At 37.7% G+C, this 21200-nt stretch overlaps 1 protein-coding gene across 1 annotated transcript in view; it reads right to left on the reverse strand.

Annotated features, from left to right (window-relative positions):
* Window positions 1-21200, reverse strand: part of BICC1 (BicC family RNA binding protein 1) — a 67621-nt gene that overhangs the window by 16656 nt on the left and 29765 nt on the right. The window contains exons 3-7 of the mRNA XM_009878414.1: window positions 6502-6581; window positions 5088-5246; window positions 4079-4132; window positions 2946-3140; window positions 1699-1950 (exon numbers count right to left, since the gene is read on the reverse strand). Of these exons, the coding sequence (XP_009876716.1) occupies window positions 1699-1950; window positions 2946-3140; window positions 4079-4132; window positions 5088-5246; window positions 6502-6581 (740 nt within the window). The remainder of the gene's footprint in view (window positions 1-1698; window positions 1951-2945; window positions 3141-4078; window positions 4133-5087; window positions 5247-6501; window positions 6582-21200) is intronic.

Raw genomic sequence — 21200 nt, forward strand, 5'->3', positions numbered from 1 at the left:
AAAACACAAAAACTCCTATTAGCTATTGAATTCGGACTTGGCTGCAGAACTCACATACTGAAATGGCTCATGTTAAACTGTGTTTGAGGTACAGAAACACAACTCTGTAAAAATTTCTCTGTAAATCAATACTGCCTAAGTCTGAACTTTCCCATTCCTCTTCCTCTGTCCTAGATCAGCTAAGGAAATATTTCTCAAAGATATAGATGACATCTCTGAAACATCTGAAATACTAAAACTTTAATTGAAAATCAACAAAAACAAACATCGACAAAAAAAACCCCAGTCCTAAAGAAAGCCCAAACCCAAGAAACAACAATGAATTCAATGGTCTCAGGATACCTAGAAACTTGTGAGAAATCTTAAGCTAATTTCTAATAAATAACAAAAACAGAGGGTATAAACTCAGTGAAAACAAAAACCAACTTTTTGACATTTTAGATTCCCAATAAAGTACACATAGTAACACACAGAGCAGAAAAAAATCCAAACTAAGATACATCCAAGAACGTGGTCTTGTTTAACCAGTTTCCTGCTTTCACTTCAGAATGAAAAGCAGCAAACTGATGTATTTATTCTTCAGATAACTAGTTCAATATTGTTTTATATTTAAACAGCACTTCTCAACAGCATCACCTATATTATGAATAAAGTCTAATTGAAAAGAACAAAATCAATCAAGCATTTTATGGTAACAGAACTGTTGAGAACGTTTCATAGTTGATTTTTTTCAAACGTTTGCACAGAAAGCAGTATCAGAAGGTCTCATCAAAAGCTTGCTGAACAAAAACGCAACTAAAGGTTCACAAGGAAAACAATGAAAGTAGAAACTTCAAGGTTGAAATGTCAGGTTTTATAAGCATATTAACGGACTCTTCTTTTACATATGAGAGGAAAAGGATGAAAATAAAGGCCTTTTGCAGGCACAGTGCAATGTAAGAGAGACATGGACTTCTGGAATTTAATGGTGTCATGGTTTATCCTGATACCAGCTTTGAACTGGAATTGGACTTGAGTCCAATCCTCCCATCTGTTGTCTGTAAATATCCATACATGTAAAAAAAATCCATGTACACATATTAGTGCTATAGCAATGCCTAAAGGGGCTGTGAAGCTTAAAGACCATTATAATAAATATCTGTACAAATAATAATATTAATCTGACCTATTTTTATAAAAGACTTTATAGTACTGAGGCTACAGTACTCAAAAGAATGTAAGACTGCAGAACGAGTAATTATCTCCTAAGGTTGCCCAGTTTCCTTAAAAACTCTCCTATGCAGAACCCAATAAATTCTTGCAACTTCTTCCCGAAAGAAACATAACTTACCTGACAAATGTGGAAAATGCAGGTTGGCAAAACAAAACAAACCATGTAATAACAAAACCCTCCAAAGATATATCTTCTACTCAGAGCCATACTGTTACAATAAATTTAAATTGCTTATGTCGTATTTGTATTACCGAGGTCACTTTTCAAATCACAATATCGGAGATTATAAATATTTTGGGTAACTTCAAACAGTCATGAAACACTGACAAAATAGAGCACTCAACGAAATCAGCTTTTTGCAACATGAGTAGCAATCCTTCCTCTCTAAGGCTAATCTTCATTTGATCCATAAACACATGCAGAATGAGCTTATTTCCTATAATATTGCATTTTTTTCAAGCAAGTTTTTCAGTGAAAATATCTACCATGAGATATTGCCTGGCAAGACAGACAGACTCAATTGTGCCCTGGAGGTAGACAGTGGATTTCTTCTGGGGGTTATTCGGGTCAGGGAAGTGGATCTGAGCGCCAGTCCTCTGCATGATGTGTTTGATATTGCTGCCGTTTCGACCCATCATAAAGAGATGATGCTGCGCTGCGATGTCGAGCTGCGTGCTCACAGGGATCGCAGAGGCCAGGCTCCCGGCCAGGTGTTCTAAAAGCATGGCTGTTCCTTCCTGCAGGGCGAAACGCAAGACACCAGTGAAACTGTGCTCACAGGCACATGAAACGACATTTCAGACCGCTGCCTGACTTGTCATGAACTCCACAGTCAAGATCAAGGAAATTCTGTTTTGCCTAAAAATCTGATTGATTTGTTAAAGGTAACAGATGGACTGAATTTTACCTGTTATTCCCATTTTATGTCCAAATGTAGCATTGAACTGCCACTGTAAAAGGTAAGTAGACGATACCAAATGTTTTGCTCCCAATAGACCCTTCTGTGCCCACATACAAATTAAGAAAAAATCAATAGAGATTTATTTCAGTAGGCATAGCTGCAAAATTTATCTTTCAATTTCAGCTTAAGATGTTCTTACTGGCTTGAGATACACCCATCCAAGACTGTATCAATCTATCAAACTTTCAGTTGTTAACAAGGGACCTTCTCTATTTTATTAAGATAAATAGGCTCATGGCAGTTCCTAGCCTTGACTGTCAAATTCACATCTCCCGATCCTGGTTTTGCAAGGCCAGTTTTATCAACTGTTAGGGCAACTTGCAAGGTTATGTATTTGAGTGCACATTGAGAAGATCACGCATGAAGAATTTGCACATGCATGCATGTCATTTTGTGGAGCGAAGGGCTGTGAAGAGTTGTGTTTGTTGGCACTTCATTATTTATTTGTTTATTTTAATTAAAAGATGGATAAGATTAGCACATATTCCAGAATGGCTAGAAACCCCAACAGGTGTGCAAGAGATGACAAAACAGATTAAAAGGTTAGCACAAGCAATGCCAATTCCTAAACTTAAAACTATTTGCTACATATTTTCCACACCTCGCCTCTACCAGTGAAGTTTTAAAAAGCCCAAACCCTCATGCTCAAAAAGTGATTATGCAGTAATAATATGTATTGATGAGGCAGGATAACATTAATATAATTCTTAATTATCTAAATTATTTAATATAGTTAAGATATGCAGAATCTGACTTAAGAAGCAACATTACCTTCACAGCACTAGTGTTATTTTGTGAGCCTCTGACAATGACCGTAGCACCATACATTCGAGAGCGTTGTTTAAAGGAAACTGAAATATTATATGTCTGACATATATGCTGAATTGTGGGAGAATTAGGATCTGGGATCGGTTGGAGAATTCCAGCAATAGGCAATTCAAATATGAGTACCAATGGAAGCAGTTCCTACAACAACATTGAAGAGCAAATACTGAAAACCAAAATGATACCAAATAAAATCTACAATTTCATTACCAAATCCTAACGTATTGGTCAATGATGAATCAACTGACATAATACATCCTCTGCCCAGTATTCACTGATAAAAACATTATCACATCTTGAGTTAGAAAAAGGTACTTTCTCCACCAAAAAACAGCAGGATCTGTTGCAACTACATAGCAACAATAAAGCTAGGTAATTTCCCACGCTCATCCATGTGGACCTACAACCAGGTCACTACTTGTAAAACTTCCTAGAGAAGTCTCTTCACTGTCATGGATTAACCTGAGCTCTGAATTCAGCTACAAAGCTATTTAAACATCAGCTTCTTTCATGACTGTCCACGATCAAGGTTGTGCATATGGCATACCTCACTACAAATGCAAAAAAAAGTTTTCATAATTTATTAGATTTGTAATGATCCATATCAGAATATCCATACATGTCAAAACTACAAAGTATAGACAGAAAAGCGTCATAAGAATGGAACTAGATTCCACCAAATCACTTTCACAAATTACACATAAAAATGGTTAAAATCAGGAAAGGCAGTTACCGCCTTTTAAAGTCGTAGATTCACACAGGATGACTAAGCTTCTACAGGCTATCTATGGAGGGTAAGTTCAGATGTAATTTTAAACACAGCATAGAATAGTTTACATCTTGCTTATACTGAAGACTTTGCCCTTGAAGTCTTCCTTGGGCTAGTTAAAAATTTGGCCAGAATACGAATGACTACTTTCACAATACCCTTTGCATTTCGCTCATATGGATACTCACATTTGTTCCTATATTTCTGCTGTTGTAAGACAGAGTGAGACAAACCTAAAGTTCTCAAAACTAAAGTTTTTTTTTCCTTTCAGTTGTTTTCAAAGGAACACTATACTGAAATAGACTATTACCCGAATTCTAACTCTTGCAGACTCCACTCCAGCTGGCTGTCCTGCAATAGATACCTGAAAGAGCAAGAATAAAGAAAACATAGAATCACATTTTCAAATGAGGCACTGGTAAAGTTATTCAGACTTGTGTTCCCCCTGTCTTTTTTTTTTCCCAAAAGAAATCAATACTCATTTTACACCTGGGGACATACTAAGTGCTCACGAAACGGTACCTGAACACTGAGACCAGTTTAAAAGAAATAATCTATGAATACTGTAGCATCTCAGGTTACACAGGCTTAAGAAAATAGAAGAAAACTGATACATCAAACTAGACAGTTGTTTGGATCAAATAACGGAATTACTACTGTATATGTGTGCTTAATGCTAGTATTTAACAACAGTAGGTTTTCTTGAACTTTTTGAAATTATCATTCTTTGCTCAGCAGCCACTAGGATGCACAAGAGGGAATTCTAACTAGTGATGAAAAACTTGGAAGTAAACATTCCAGTAATATTAGCATTACAGAAGATGTGCAATTCAGATTCAATGACATAATCTAACAAAGCTGAACTCTTACAATTGGACATTCATTTTTGCTAGCTACCCACCAAGTTCAGTTTTCAACTAAGTTACACCGCAATTTAAAAGCAGCAAGAAGTTAATCACCATGCTAAGTCAGGGGTTGAACAGGAAGAAAAAAATTTATGAAAGCAGTGCTTTTCATACTGCTTCTCTACCATTTGCACTAAGTTGTTTACTGTTGTATGCTCAAAATAGTTTTAGTTAAAAAATCCAACTAAACAAACATAATGATGAGTAAGCTATCACAAATTGTTTCCATCTGTTTTTAAAGACTTGCTCACTTAGGAAGTCCCGTGCTTTCCACACAGTATAAATCCCAAAAGTCTCTTTCCCTGAACATAAACTCAGTGTCCCCAAAAAACCCAAGTTGATGAAAAACGTTTAGGGATATTTCATACTCGGGAATTGCAGTATAAATACATTAAATATTTAAACAATACTTACTTGGTTGCTTTTCTCTGCTTGATTGTTCCTATTTGAGTCTGGAAAATGGATATGGCATCCTGTTTCCTCCATCACCTTTTTAATATTATTGCCACCTTTACCTATCACATGAGAATGTTCTGTATGTGAAACATCCATCTTCAAGGTTACGCGATTGCTCTGGAAATCAAGCACTCGTGATTAGATTTTTTTTTTCCCCCACAACAGAACATGAGCATTTTACAGTGATGTAGCTTCAAGAATTACACTTGAAACTTTATTCACATACTATTTTTGCCATAGCTTAAGCAACATGCCTTCGATACGGACCACAGGCAGATGCTGTCCTGTGGAGGGAGAGAGGTTAGAGAGCATTTGCCAGCATTCAGCGGTCAGCCCAGCCCTAACCCTTGACACATGCCGGACCACTCACATTTTCTTTCCAATGAGGAAAAAAACACTCATCCATGGAAACAGATACCCAAAGATCCATCTTCAAAAAACATCTAAGGCTTTTAAAATGACCACTAGCTTTTATCAGCTGTGACTTAAGTGCCCTTTTGCAATCCAATCTAATTTATTTTAATTCTGTGCTCTTTCAATTGCGGACACAGACTCCTGTCTAATCTGAAAGGACCACGTGATGAAGCCTTCAGCAAATCAAAGCCACGGGACCCAAAATAACAGACTTTTTTTTCCTCTCCTCTAACAAACACACCAGATTTTTCTAGTACATCAATTTTAGCATATATATAAACACTGGCTACAGCTGTTCTTAAAAAACCATATTGTTAACAGTCCACAATAATGTTGTTACTAGCTGTTCAAAAAATGGCCCTTATCACTGGAGTGTTACTTTTTGGCAATCTGTTTAGACAATCAAAAAATTAGCACACAGCTATGCAGAAAATGTACACACTGCCCCAGAAGGCTTACTACTGGATGACAAGGAAATCTGATGAACATGAGACCTCTGGCCAAAATCTGGGCATTTTAGAAATTCTGGTCCTAACATTTCAGGGTATAAACATGCAGCAACAGTTAAACACAGAACTGCATAAATGGTCCTAAAATTTCATTTCAAACAAACAAAATCTTAGATGGATGCATAATCTACTGTTTGCAATAAAGCTGTATTTCAGATTTTAAAGTAAAAAAATCCAATGAATAATCTATGTTTGCTTTTAGGCATACATCTGGAAATATTATTTCTATATAGTTCAGATGTGGAAAAAGTGCTTCAGGTATGTATTTTCTTATAGCATGTTTAAATTTCTGTGTACACACCAAAAGTCAACATCAAGAAGAGAATATGTCAGAGACTTTGCTTTGGAGCATCCATAAATGTCTCCTCTTTAAATGAGCCCATGCAAAGAGATCAATGTCATCACAAAATTAGGGGTTAAGGTCTCATTCAGATTAAGTTCTTTCTTACTTTTGTGTCCAAGACAGACATGATTCTCTCTTTCGCTTCTTTAACATTTTCTTTTTTTCCAGAAACTTTAATATGGGGATCTACAAAACAAACAAAGACTTGTAAGAAAAAGAAAAAAGTGAAAAGTCTATCAAAAATTTCTGCCGTGCTTCAATAAATTTGAATCCATTATTTATAGTTCAGTAATAAACTGTACCATCAACCTTTGGGATTCAGCTAAAACCCAAATGTATTGTTCCACCCCTTCAGCCTCAGGATTGGAATTGCCAGATGAGTTTATTAAACATAACCAACTTCAAATAAATAGAAATCAAATGTCAAATGTATATCACAGTATTACAAATATTTGACTGCAACGCAATTACACAGCAAAGCCATCACGTCTTCTCAAACAAATACTAACAGAGGACACCTAAAAGTTTTTTGGCAGCCTTACTCAAGCTTAACGCAAACAATGTCCACGCAAACCACCCACCAAACCAACCCACTTTCATCACTACTTCGTTGTATTTAATTAGTCTCTAGAACTAACCTTCGCAGTTTTAACCTGGCAATAAAGGTGCCCTCACCAGTAGTTTTCTGATCAAAGTTATCAAATAAAAACTAAATAACACTAATAAACGAAATCTCTGAACTGTCAAGAATATAAATTAAGATATGCAACTAAGCTATATACCCAGGAGGAACACCAGCTGACAGCAGTTTTTGGCTAGTGAGATCTAAAATACCGGTTTTGCAACACGCTTCAGTTCACATTATAATTTTCAGACCACTGTCCTTAAACAGCAGAAGGAGGTGTGCTGAGCTATCAGGCACAGTTCTGCAGCCTGGAACATACACCTGGTTAGGACATACAGAACTGACTTTGGGACTAAATTCAGTAGCTATTACTTCAAAAAGTGTGAAAATTACACATTAGATAGTTTAGCAGCACCATCTGGTGTCCAGAAGCATAAAGTGCCATAATGCAAAACTGCTGTGAGAACATTAAATATAAGTTCAATTAAAACAAAAAAATCCCCAGCTACCATCCAAATTTCCAAGTACTAGAAACAAGGATATGATTTTGCAGATGATGTCTATTTCTCTTGCCCTAGTTCTAGAGTCCTCTGCCTTCTGCAGTGCTTTGTCTCCTGTGATGGGGTAAACTGCTCTCAAAGAAAAAGGTATTTTCAACACTCTTCTGGCTAATGAGTTAATCGGACTTATTATGCTAGACAGATACATACATACAGTATATAAAAGTAAACACATTCTCAACGGCAGGAGAAAGTGTAGCTGTAACATAACATATCTGCCTTTCCCATCATTGCAACGGTTGAAATCACTTTAGTACTAAAGAAATGCCAAATAATACCACTTTAGATTGTAAACCTGTTGGATTCAATTGGAAACTGAAACTGCTTAAGCCGTGCCTGGATACTCTTTTCAATCCAACAATAAAAAAACCCCAAACCATCTCTAGTCTTTACCACTGGGAAGCTCTGAGCACATTCAGCTGGGGATACAGAAACACCGCAGGAACACTGGATTCACTGCCAAGTTTCACGAGAGTCAAGAAAAATGCAGCATTTCTGAGTTCTGAGAAACAGATATATTTCTTTTTTAAAAACGGAAAAACTGTATTTACAAAACCATCATATGTGCATAGAATCTACAGGAATCTACAGAAGCTCCAAAAAATCTGCTGCTTCAGCCTTTTCACAATGGAGCAAAGTTAAAAAAACCCAAACAAACAACAGAAAACCAAAATAGTCTTAAGGGCAATTTCTCCCTCTTTTTTTTTTTTTTTTAATTAAGTTGACATTAAGCCATGTGGTTCTAATGTGTTTAAGCTGTGAATGATATTTGAAGTGGATGTTGCACGCAGAAGTTCCCAGAAGCAGACTGTAACACACTACATGTGCTACAACTGCTCTTTGGAGGCAACCAGGAAAAACAGAAAATCAGACCACCACCACTTTGTCATTGATTTTCATATATTTGTAAACATTATATTTTAATACACATTCGGTTACAATATGAAAAATACCTGAAATTAAGCCTAGCATCCTACTAGTATCAAAGAAGTTGACTACCATTCCATAATACCACCTGTTTAGCCATGGGTGAAAATATATTTTAGAACACCTATTTTTTTCATTCCCCATCTCAGTTGGACTCCTCTGTTTTGTTGATACTGACAGCTTCAGCAAAAAAATCTCATATTTCTACATTTAACCTTTCTTTGTTCTTTCTAGAGGAAAAAACAGCTCAATTACTCACTTTAAAAACAAAAGCAAAGAACCCATGAAGCAAAAAAGAATCTACTGATGCCAGTAACAATTCTAAAATATGCTATGAAATCTTTTAAAAATTGGTCTTAAGTATCCTCTCCTTACTTGACTTCTTTTCAATAACACAGTGGCTGGCAGTGAATATGAAGCAACTCATTTTTAAGTTAACAGAATTCTTCCTTTGAAATTTACTCCCTCTTTTCTTCAAGGAAAGACAATTTAGATATGATGTCCACATCAACATTTTGGATTAGAAAAGGTACTTGGAACTAACAGATTCTGAATTGGCTTTGCAGGAGCTGAAAGTACGTTCAATTAAGCATGCTCTGCAGGAAAACCAACAGGTACCCAAATAACATAAAGCCAATGAACACAGATATCACTTAGGAATTCACTAAAAATTCAGAGAGGCAATTAGGTTGTACAATTTGGGGTTTTTTGTGTATATTATAGATCCTTAAATTTCTTAAAAACACTTCTCTATGGAATCAATTAACTTCTTTGCACTGCAGTTCCTCTGGACAATGTGGGAAAGTTGAAAATTGTCTGGTCTAACTTTTAGCCTCCCAGATTCGTGCCTGACTTGTGACACTTAGGTCACTGGTTCTTGTTCTACCTACTCCCTGCCATATGGAGAAAATATGTCATCAATGGAATCAGCATTCACCTTCAGTTTTCTGCTTAGGCCGAATTAAGTTATTTTTTTATGGAGTGCTTCCATTGCACGCATGATTCTATAAATGAAGAAATGAGACACCTAAGCTAAACTATATGCAAGCAAAGAACAAAGGCTCCAGAACAAGTCTGTGTGCTAAAAGCATTTAAGGTTGTAATGCTTTAAATACAGGTGTAGTATCAGAAACCAGAAAAGATTTTGACTTGTAAGAAACAACATGATTAGTGTCTTGCAAAATATAAAATATAGTAATCCATCTTTTAATCAGTTTTGAGGGGCAGCATCTTTTTTCCTAAGAGTGCAAAAGATAGATTTAACTTTGACAGATTCCCCCTCCTCCTTCTCAAGAATTGAGGAATGTTTACACAAAATAGAAAGCTAAAGTTACAAACCAGAAAATGCTGGAAATTTTTCACAACAGCCTTCATTTTGCCAGTCTCCTGTCTTCAAGTGATCTTGTATTTCTCCCATCCTCAAATTCCCCCACTCCACACTTCGGCAGTTTCCACCTCCTTAGTCTTTGTCCACAACTATATCAGCAAGCCTCCAGCTTGTTGGTTTTTTTTGTCTTTGTTACTATTGTGTGCAACATTTCAGTAAACAAAATAAAATTCCTCCAAGCAAAAATATGTTTGTGCATTTGCATCTACTCTGACTTTTACCAGGCAAGAAGCATTTCAAATCATTAAGACATTTAACCGCATAGGGCTCTCCTGCAATTCAGACATTACATTTAATGTCTGGGCAAGCTTTTCAGACCACAGCTAAGCGTCTAGCTTGTTTACAGGATGAACAGACTTGACTTAAGTTACAGAAATACCACTTTTCTAAAAATAACTAGACAACTGGGCAACACCAGGGCAGATGACAGTCATTCTTAATAAGTAGCTGATTAGGATCTGAACAGCCCATGAGTATTTACTGAACTTGAGCCATTCAAAGAAAAACAAAGACAAAAGAAACCTAGCATTTTTAAGGACAAGTTATGAAAATATCTGCCCAGAAACTCCTAGTGAAAACACACTAAGCTCTAGAAGTTAAAATAAAAGGAGAAAATCAAATGAACACATGTAAGTTCTCAAGTGAAAGAGCGAGTACGCTATTGATCCTGCAATAACAAGTTGAAATGCAGGTCTATAAAACTAGCGAATTGAAAAGGTCAAATAGGACTTCCTATTATTATGGAAAAAGGGATAATTGGATTGAAACAAATTTACTGAATGATTTAAAATAAATTAGGGATACTGCATAATGTACAGTTGTCAGAATGGATAATCTCTGACCAAACTAGATGAATTGACGAAAGCCAAGATAGACTTCAAATAGGCTCATTCTATTCCCATGGAGAAGAAACACTGAGGCTAAAAGCATGCAGCAAAGGCTCACAATTAAGGGCATATGCAAAGTAACTCGACTGAATACAAAAGGCAATTGTCACTTGGGTACTCCTTGCTGTTGGCTTATCAGAGTCCTCATGTATGCTCAGACATATCACTCAAAAACATGGGGTTTTTTTTGGTTTGGGTTGTTGGTTTTTTTAGAAGCTTACACTAGACTGCAGCATCATCAACTAGCTAACTTGGGCATGATCAAAAGCCTACCCAAAGGATCATAAAACTCAACATGGGCTGCAAGCAATTAATAGTGTCTGCAGAGTAGACATATCCTGAGGCTCTGGGCATTCTAGGGGATCTATTTGTTGTGGACAAACAGCTGATTACAAAATGTCCTTGGTAAGAGCTAGAGCCACTGCCTATATGTGCAAACACATTTGAAAGACCCTTTGTCTTCTCAGAAATTTTTGACTCTTAACTTCTCTCTTTACTAGCATCTAACTCCAAGCCATCTTCAGAAGAATTCCTGTTCTACTCAGAATATGACAAAGAAACTGAGAAAAAGCAACTATTTGTTGCATTGCTTCTGCCACAGCTCCAGTGGAAGCAGTTTACATGCAGCCCTTTGCTCTTTTTACATTTTGGTTGCTCTTACGTAGTCATCCAATAAGCATTAAGTATCAGAGCACTGCTTTTGAATCCTGCACTGTGACAACAGTGCAATGATGAAGCCTATCTCCTCTTCACTTCTCTCCACCATTTATAAAAATACATGTACGTATACATATACATACACAGACACACATAGACACAGAGCTTGGCTAAAACACCAACCTTATACACACACACACACACACACACATATATCTATATACACAAAACTGAAGAAATGCTGTGCAACATCTTGTAGAGCAGAGCAAAGAATCCAGTTTCTCCAAGATTTCATAGCATAGTTCATAAGAAAACTTTTAACAGGCTACTTTAAATAAAATAGGTACTTGAAGTCAAATACCTGTTTGATGTAGCCCCACAAATGAGAAGAAACAAAACAAGGTGCTTTTCTACATTAAGTCATAGCTGAATCCCACATTTGGGTGTCTTAGTAGCCTTGAAATGTCCCAACACAACACTGAAAATCAACGTTCAGGATGCCCAGAATTAAGTGAAAAATAGCCAGAAACATCAGATAAGCAAGCTTTAAAAAACAAATTACCTGGGGAACTTAATATTTTTGGAGAAATAAGCTAGTGACGACTGGATTTCGGACCCAGTGACAGAGGAAATGAAGTTGAAAAGACTTCTCTTAAAGCATAAGCAAAGAGGTAAGACAAGGAAGAGGTAACAGAACATTTGGAAATTTAAATAGCAAAGTGACCAGATTCGAAGGGAGAAGGGGAAGGTCAAGGTGAAGAAGAAGAGAACCTGAAAAGAAGAAATGAGAACGAATTAATTGTAATCACACAAAGACTCCATTTGAGTCACACAATTTCAATGTCTTACCACTGTAATTAGCTTAAATTCTTCATTTCACTTTTTTTCTAAAAAAGGTCACTAAGGACATTTTATAAATGCATTCAGACACCAAAAGGCACATGTGATGCTGCAATTCTGGTACTCCTTAGGCAGCGGTTTTTCAGCATTTAGCCTGAGCAGCCACCCAAAGCAAGGCAATCTCTCAGCAGAACACAGAGTCTGTACGTCTTATTTTTTTCAGCATGGAACCAAAGAATTCACAGTTCATTACTCAAATATCTATTGCCATTGTATCTCAAAGGACAAACACAGAACCACAATGCTTGGGAAAGAAAATAAGAAATAAAGGGAAGAAAAAAGCTATAGGACTATAAGATGAACTCAATAGAGGGCTTAAAACACAACCCACAACATTCCTATCAAAGCCACCACCATTACATCGTCACTGTGGGCAGACTCATATTCAAGTTTACCATTTTGATGCATAAGCCTCAACATAGGTTTAGTTTCTTACACGCACATTTACAACGGAGTCATTATGTCTGTGTTTTGCTAAATAAAAAGCATCATAGCATGACTCATGAGCCTAAATGCATGCCGCAGGCTCAACCTTCTTTGCACATTCTCCCACATCCAAATCCAACTACACTTTCTTTGCCTCATCATGCCTCCCAATTACTGCTCTGTCTTTCAATGTCTTAGCGCTCAAAGTGCATTCCACTGCGCAAACTGATTTTTATACAGCCATTGCAAAATGTGAATTCTGTGGCTGGAACGGGAGGATGTAGCCAGTCTTCAGCAAAGACTACGGCACAAAGACTACAGCACAAAGACTATGGCACCAGATACACCTGAGGGAACAGGACAAGCAGAACTGTCCTCTTGGGAATCCGTATGAAAGGAAACGTTATCAGAAAGGTGGAAACAGCTGGCTTATGGTAGGACATCAGACACCTGCTAACTAAAGAGAAAGTCAGCTAAACATAGTATTTTTGGTTATAATTACAAACACTCCATTACTTTCTCTGCTTTAGTATCAGACTTGTGCAGAGTGGAGTGGATTCTCCCTTGAAAAGTTTCCCTTCCCAGATTATTATATTTTTGGAAGTTCTTATTTCAACTATATTACAAAAATCTTGTGCACCATGTTCATCATGATGAACATGGTGAATATGAGTTTTTGTTTTAAATAAAGAGAAAAATGAAGAGTCCAATTAAGAAACATTTGTACAGTCTTCTCCAGAGCTAACCAAGTAGTAACAGCTACATGGAGCACATGAAAATTATTCCAATCTCAAGTTACAGCAAGGCATAGTCAGATCATGCACCAAAGAGCACCTCTAAGCTTCCCACCCCAACCCAAAACCAAGGCTACAAACGCACAAGATCAAGCACTTAATCATCTGCCAAGTAAAGACCTGAAGTGCAACGAACATAGTGAAAAGCTGCAACACCTCATGGAAGACCAGAGCAGCCCAGCGAGGAGATCCCCATCAGCAAACAGCTCCTGCAAGAGATGGGGATTACAGGCATGTCCCGATGAGCTCATATTCGAGGCAGAGCCACAACTACCTCAACAGCTGGAACATGAGGTTTGTGAGCCAAGGCAAAGCACAGGCTGGGAGCCCAACAGCAAACAGTTACATGGGCTATACGTGACCAGCAGGCAGGCAGAGGAGAGAGGATTCTGGCCACTGCATTGCCAACGGCGAGATCTGGGCAAACTTGGCCAACGCTAAACGCAAGAACGTCCATCAGATAGTTTTACTATTTGCATTACAGTGAACTATTGTTGAGACTGAGTCTAGAGCTCTAACAGACCTCTCTTGCTACTCATCCTGAACAAACATTATTGACGGTACGTACCTTTTACTTACTTATTATAAGATCTGTGCATTTAGAAAAGTCATTAACTTATTGCTCATAAATCCTAGCGCAGACATACCTGCCTCAGCTCCCTGGGAGCTGCTGGTACACAGAGCGTCAAACCACGCACAGGCAGAACAAGGGCTCACAGCAGCATCATACAACAGGGGTTTTTTTACAGTGCTGACATCCAGTAAAACTCTAACCTAACAGTCCGCAGCCCAAATCTGATTTAATTGCTTCGTAGTCTATTATGAAAGAGTACTCAAGTGCACCATATTCACTGTCTATTTGGTCTTTTCATTTACCAGATGTAAGTTGCATTGCTTACAACAGAGAGACACAGAGGAAATAAAACCTCCTTAACTCTTTTTTGAAGCTTTAGGAAGCCAGTCATATTCTTTTTGATACAGAAAGTCAGATTGTTGCCACATGCATTACATTTCTACAGCTTGGGTTTGAAAGTCAAAATGTTTAACATTAATCCATATTTTAAAGTTATGATAATATTAACTGTATGAAATCTGACTCAAAAATCGCTATGATTGTTATCAGCAAGTTTCTGCCATTCCTTGAACAAGATAATTTTTTTTTAAAGACAAGGTGCATATGTATTTTACAGCCAGCATGTCAATGTACTATCTTTTTCCATGCATCACAGCTGTGCAGGCTGTAGTCTCCAGTGAGAAAAAGAAACAAAGAGGCAGAGAGGGGAAACGGTGCTTCCATCTTCCTTCTAAATCTATTTGTGATGCACCCAATCATGAAAAAAGTAGTCATCTAGGGGAATTTATTTACAACAACTGAAAACTTCAAGATGCTTTTGTACAAGCAAATTTTTAAGTGAATATTAAATTAGACATCATGTAATAATCTACAATTTATTGGATTTAAGCACAACAATACTCATATGGCACTGTAACATTAAAAACGTTATTCTAATTCACAGATATTAAATTATTATCTTCTCCAGAATGATAGGCAGTTGGCAGCTGATTGGGAAGCTCCTGAAGACCACTGACCTACTTAAAAGCTTCTGCTTTGCTTAAAAAAATAAAAAAAAAATCAAACAAACAAAAAACCCCACCCCAAACAAACCAAAACCACACCACAATCCTGAAAGACGCCAAAGTACTGTCTTTTAAATCAGCAAAACATCCCTGAGCTGTTCTCAGATGATTTTTCTTTGCACCTCTTCAGTCCATTTGTCCCTTTCCAGTATTAGACCGAAAGCAAAAAAACTCACCTCCGGGAATTTTAATCACCTGTTCAGCATCTGTGCGATGCAAATTTTGGCAGTCATGCTGGTAGATTCCTTTTCGCGTGTCCCCAAACGGTTTTTAAGTAGAAGGATGGGAATCACAGAGTGGCACACTGTGTTGATCTCCAGGTGACATGCAAACACAGTGTGGAGCAATTTGCAAGATATCTGCTAATGGCTAGAAGAAACTAAAACCCAAACCCGATATGTCAGCTAGTTCCAGTTTTTCACTGACAGATTATGACAAATCTGTTAATTTAATTACAATCATAAGACTTTATATTACTACATTCCAGTTTTTACTACAGTTACTGCCAAGCACTCTCACTAGATATTGAGTCCCTTGCTAATTCCCTTCATATCACAACTGTGTTTGCATTTTGGCTCTCCCTTATCTGCCTGCAAATTGCTGTTCTTGACAGAAAGCACTGCAAGCCTTGACTAAAACAGAAGAGCCCAAAACTTTGTTCCTACTCTTCTTACAGAAACAAACACAGTTCAAATCATTCTTCTGTAAATTCACAGTAAGTACCATGCCCCAGCGCTAGCTCCTCTGCTACCTAGAATTTGCTTCCTTAAACCATTCACAAACTCACAATTTGTCAATTCCTCTCCTTAAATCAATCACAAATGTACCTGTAAATGTGCTATATCTTTCTCTCACAATTTTACATTTTCGTTGCTGTAGGCACTGAGGAATGAATAAGCTGAACAAGATAAAAGGCTCAAGCAAACATGACTTTGTTTAAAAGCTTTCTCAGTTGTCACCTATGCTACACGCAACTCAAGGAGAATTAATTGACCCGGCTGGTTTCTGCAATGGTAGCAATCTGGAAGCTTGTATAAATAACTCCAGCAAATGAAGTATTTACTGCCAGCTGCTGGCACAAGGGATGCTGCGGATTTGTGCGTGTCTAACTGCTCGGATCGGAGAGAATCAACATTGAACTCCCGTGGCCAAGTTTCGAATGGGCTTGGACAGTCTCTTCTGTTCGTCTATTTATTGCAAAACAGGGAGAAGTCAACTATGCTTGGGGCAGCTCTTCCAGAAAACAAAAGAAATAAGAGAACTTGTGATCTGAACACAATGGTTCTTTAATTTTTAAAGTACACAATTATAGGGTTTGGGGATTTTTTTTTTTTTCAGAATATGAGAAAACAGTATGCACTGAGAGTTTCTCGTTCACGGAGAAAGTTAACAAAAAGCAGATGTAGCTCATAATACAGCAACTGCAATACATGCTGTAATTAATCTGGCATTCCAAACAATAAACACAATGTCAGCAAGGGACTTGCTTTAAATCTTTAAGTCAATTACATATTGATTGCCTTAGCAACACTTTACAGAAAATATTTGCCATTTACAAAGCTGAGTTCAGATAAGCAGCTGTTTAAAAACTAGAGGTACTACAGGTAGTCTAGTAGGGTAATTAGGAAGCTTAGCAGTGAGTGCGTACTCAATATGAAAACTTTGAGAACTACTGAAACTATAGATTCTTTTCCTTCTTTCACAAACCGAAGATCACAACACAGAAAACACCAGAAATTTTGCAGTTTTATATCTCAGCCTGAGGGGAGCGGCCACTCACAAAAGAGACTGGATATTTTGTGTGTGGGCAAGCATTTTGGACTGCAAAATATGCAAATATTGTTAATCTTTGCAAATTATAGAAAAACCAGACTAGAACATAGCGAGATAAAGGAAGTTTGGGCCTTCAAGTAGAGAGTAAGTCTACTTAGATAAAGAGTGGCAGTGGTGTTTCATTTGAGATGCTGAGAAACTCCAAGAAAGTTACCCGTTTCAAGTTCTATATTCACAGTTTAAATTAAAAAACCTCCCAGTTTTACTCTTCTACTACTTATAGGCCACGCCTTCCTCCCAAAAATTAAATAATTACAGTGCCTTTCCAGCATCTCCCACAGAACTGTTATGTTCCATCAGCTTAACCCAGGAAAACACAGAGCAACAGCTGTGGACAAAGAACATAAGACAGCTGAAAACTGTCCCCACAGTTTAGCTGTCTAAATATTTGTGGGAGAAGACGAATTTTTCAGTAAGTGTAGAAAAGTCAAGGATAAGTTCTAGCGTAATAGCAAAAATAATAAATAAATATAGGTAATTTAATCAATACTAAATTCATGCCATATTTCAAGGTTGCTTTCTGAGTTTACTCTGACAATTTTCCAAAAAAATTAAACAAAAAATTGTTGCAAATACTTGGGTTTTGTTTATTGCTGCTACCAGGCACCAGAGTCACTCAAAAAACTACCTGCAAACACACGACTTGCAAAACAAAGATACCAAAACAAAGATGCTGTTTTCGAGAAACTATTAAAATATGCCCTAGGGCTCCTCACATGCTTCCATGTCAGTTTAACTCCTGAACATCAAGGTATGGGATTATGTGGCTATTTTAATTAGGAGCTACGGCCGTGCATACCCTTTAGTAACAGGAGGCAAGGATTTGCAATGTTTTCAGAACAAAACTCTTCAGAAGCACAAATACAAACCTTCTGTCTCCCAGAAGTCCCCATTTACTCATCCAGCCCTCCAGAGTCCCACTTCTGTAGGAGAGGCGTGGTAGCTTTAAAAAGGAAACTCTCCATCCTCTTACAGCAATTTCAGAGCCTGCCCTTTCAACTCCCAGAGCTGCTCATCCTAACACCTCCTCCTCCGCTTTGGCAGGAGGTGAAGCACAGACAGCCAGAACCATCCTATGTCTCTTTACAGCCCCGTTTGCTCTGTACTCAAATTGGCTTTTCTACACCTAACCTGGCAATGAAAGACCAGGGGGGGCAAAGCTGAGCCTTGATTCAAAAGTCACAACAAATCTAGGTGCCCTGCCATCCACAACCAAAACTGTTTCGGGATGGCACAATATCGACCGCTTTGGCTTTAAATACCTAGGCACTACTAAGGGCAGAATACTGCTTGTAAGGACTACACGTGGCTGGGGCTGCAGAATCTCACCCGTGCGGAATGTCCGTCCTCTCCCAGCACTAACTCTCACCCAGCTCTGTGCTCATTTCTTTCCTGTCAGCAGATGGGTACGGAACAGTCAAGGGCACTGCTTGAAGATACAGGTTTAGGAAACTAAATTTAGGCACTCCAATATAAGTTACCAGACATTAATTTCCAGCTTCTGCTCAAGTCAGCAGTGACTGTGGCTCAAGTTTTGTTTAACAAAATGACAGAGGAAGGAAAAAAAAAAACCACAAAGAACAACAACAACAAACCCAACAAAAACACAAAACATAAAAATATCCCTGTCATTGTATATTGGGGGGTAGGGAAGGGGCCACAAAGAGTTAATTGCCAAGAGTCTCTTACTTCTTGACAATTTATTCCTTTGGGCTTATGCACTATTTATGCTACTAAGTAGTATTTTTTAATATAAACTAGCTGAAGAAAATCATAATCCATTTTGTCATATGCTCATAAATTTTATTCTCTTTGTTCTGCATTCTGTCAATAATTCATGCTACAAGCAGCCTTCTCAAAAGTAATTTTTTTTGTTTATTCTTCTAACCTGTTCACTCTAGAACAAATCCCATCTTGACTTATGAAATACAAAAGTTTATTCCCCACCATAGGTGCACGGATGTGTGCACTGTCGTGGCATTTCTACAGGGTTCCCCTCTTACAGTGTCCTTCAGTAACCATCTACAATCAGGATCAGTTCTTTTAAAAGTCTCACCAGGGAAGGACTGAACTATTACAGACGGTCATTTCAGCTGCCTTTGTGGCAAGACCTAGTGTAGTAGAGCACTGCCGGCAGTTATTTAATCTGTCCTGAAAACTCTCCGCTAGTATGGACTCACCAAAGCCTATGCAACTTGTTACAGTAATTAGCTAACCTTGTCATCTCTAAAATCCAAGAGAAATCTCTACAACAGAAATGTTTGCTTTTAATCCTGTCCTAAGGAGACACTGATAACGTTCTCACATAGCCTTTTCTTAAATTATTATAACACCACCTTTTTTTTTTTTTTAAAAAAAAAACAACAACAAAACCCCCCACTTCTTCTCAATTCTTGTTTTCAACTATCTCCTTTGCTTTCCTTCGGATTTCTCTCCAAATTGTCCAAACTCCGAAGGCGAGCACTGGTAACTGGTATGGTTCCACAGGTGAAACCTCAGCAGTACTAAGTTGCACAAAATAAATATTTCTTTTATCACAAACCATGAGCCTGAATATACATCCCAGTTTGCTTTATTTTGGAATACACCATCATACTCCAGTGCCCCTTTAATTTGTCACACACAATGACGTTTAAACTCCTTTCCTCAATACTCTGCACCTGATCTTTCTTCTCCAAGCAGATTGTGTTGAGTTCACATTACCAAGTTGTTACTAATTTTACATTTTTTCTCCAATTTGTTTGGAGTCTAAACTGTGTCAACTTGATGCCAGTTGCAAGTTTTATAAACATCTGCTATTCCATCAATTAACAATCAATGAAAACACTGCCCAGCATGGGACAATACATCAGAACACCTGACAGAAGGAAAGATGCGACGTTTCAATCACTTTAAGGACAGGAAGGCCTGGATCTCCTTTGCTTTAAGGTAATTTTCCTGCAAAAAGTAAAGAAAACAACTACTGCACCCAAAGAGTCATGCTCAGTGCTTTTTTCTGAGAAAGCATATGCTCATTCTAGAAGTTTAGGTTTCTTGGAAGCAACCAAATGTGTATCTATATAAGCAAGTCAAATTCATGTTTGTAATTCCCCAGGTGACAGTACCCACAGACAGAAAAGCCACCATGAGCTTCACTTCTTGCTGCACTCCATTCCAACAGGAACAGGGGATAAGAAAGACACACAGAAATGTATTTTGCACATGTATAGCTTAGTATACCTCTGCAAATTTATTGCTGGAAAGTCTTGGTGGGAACTGTTTGGCATGGCAATGTTTTAAGCAAGTTACACAAAACAGTTTGCATTTTCTTAAAGTTCAGTGTTTTCTCAGCTTACTTTCTTGGCTGTTAGTCTCCTCCAGCATTGCAAACCCAAGCAGTTTACATTATTTGACATTGCATTGGACACAAATCTAATAAGCTGGATGACAGTTTCACTCAGATTTAATGCTTTTTATTGCTGTCTTGTTTCACTTGCACACATTCTAATTCTGTTTTGTGATTTTCAGTACAAAATGCCAACATCTTCAACTCTCATGAACTAGAAATGAATGCTTTGCATTCCCAGTATTTTAAATCATACATGTGTTTTGATGCAAGATGAGACACATGTTAAATGTTTAACAAACTAAAATTGCAGCCATCTAAATTGCATCTTTATGGAAGTAGCATAAACACCTCGGAGATGAGAATAGCGACATTTGATATTTAACCACTGGTCTGGGACAGTAATCATAGAATCATAGAATGGCCTAGGCTGGAAGGGACCTTAGAGATCATTTAATCCAACCTCCCTGTCATGGGCAGGGGTGCCTCTCAACTAGATCAGGTAATACATGGGGACCATAATGAGTCTGCATCAATACAGCGGTGTTCAACAGCTTTTTCCCCAGGGCATTCATCAAGTAGGAACCTCAGAATTGTGACCAATCTCATTTCCAAGACTAGAACATATACTGGAAGTTCATGCCCAACAGTTCAGAACACTGGACTGTAATCCTCCTCTCCACTGCTGGTATAGACATTTTCTCCTGGTCCTTTCCCTCACATCCTCCTCTTTCCACCTCCCATCTGTTTTCCCATTATTTTTATACCTTCTTCATCACTTAGTCTTTACTATTCTACTCTTTCAAAAGCCTCATTTCTTTAAGACTCCCACGCTAACCTTATGTT

This window comes from Apaloderma vittatum, unplaced genomic scaffold, assembly GCF_000703405.1.
Source record: "Apaloderma vittatum isolate BGI_N311 unplaced genomic scaffold, ASM70340v1 scaffold7391, whole genome shotgun sequence".
NCBI lineage: Eukaryota > Metazoa > Chordata > Aves > Trogoniformes > Trogonidae > Apaloderma > Apaloderma vittatum.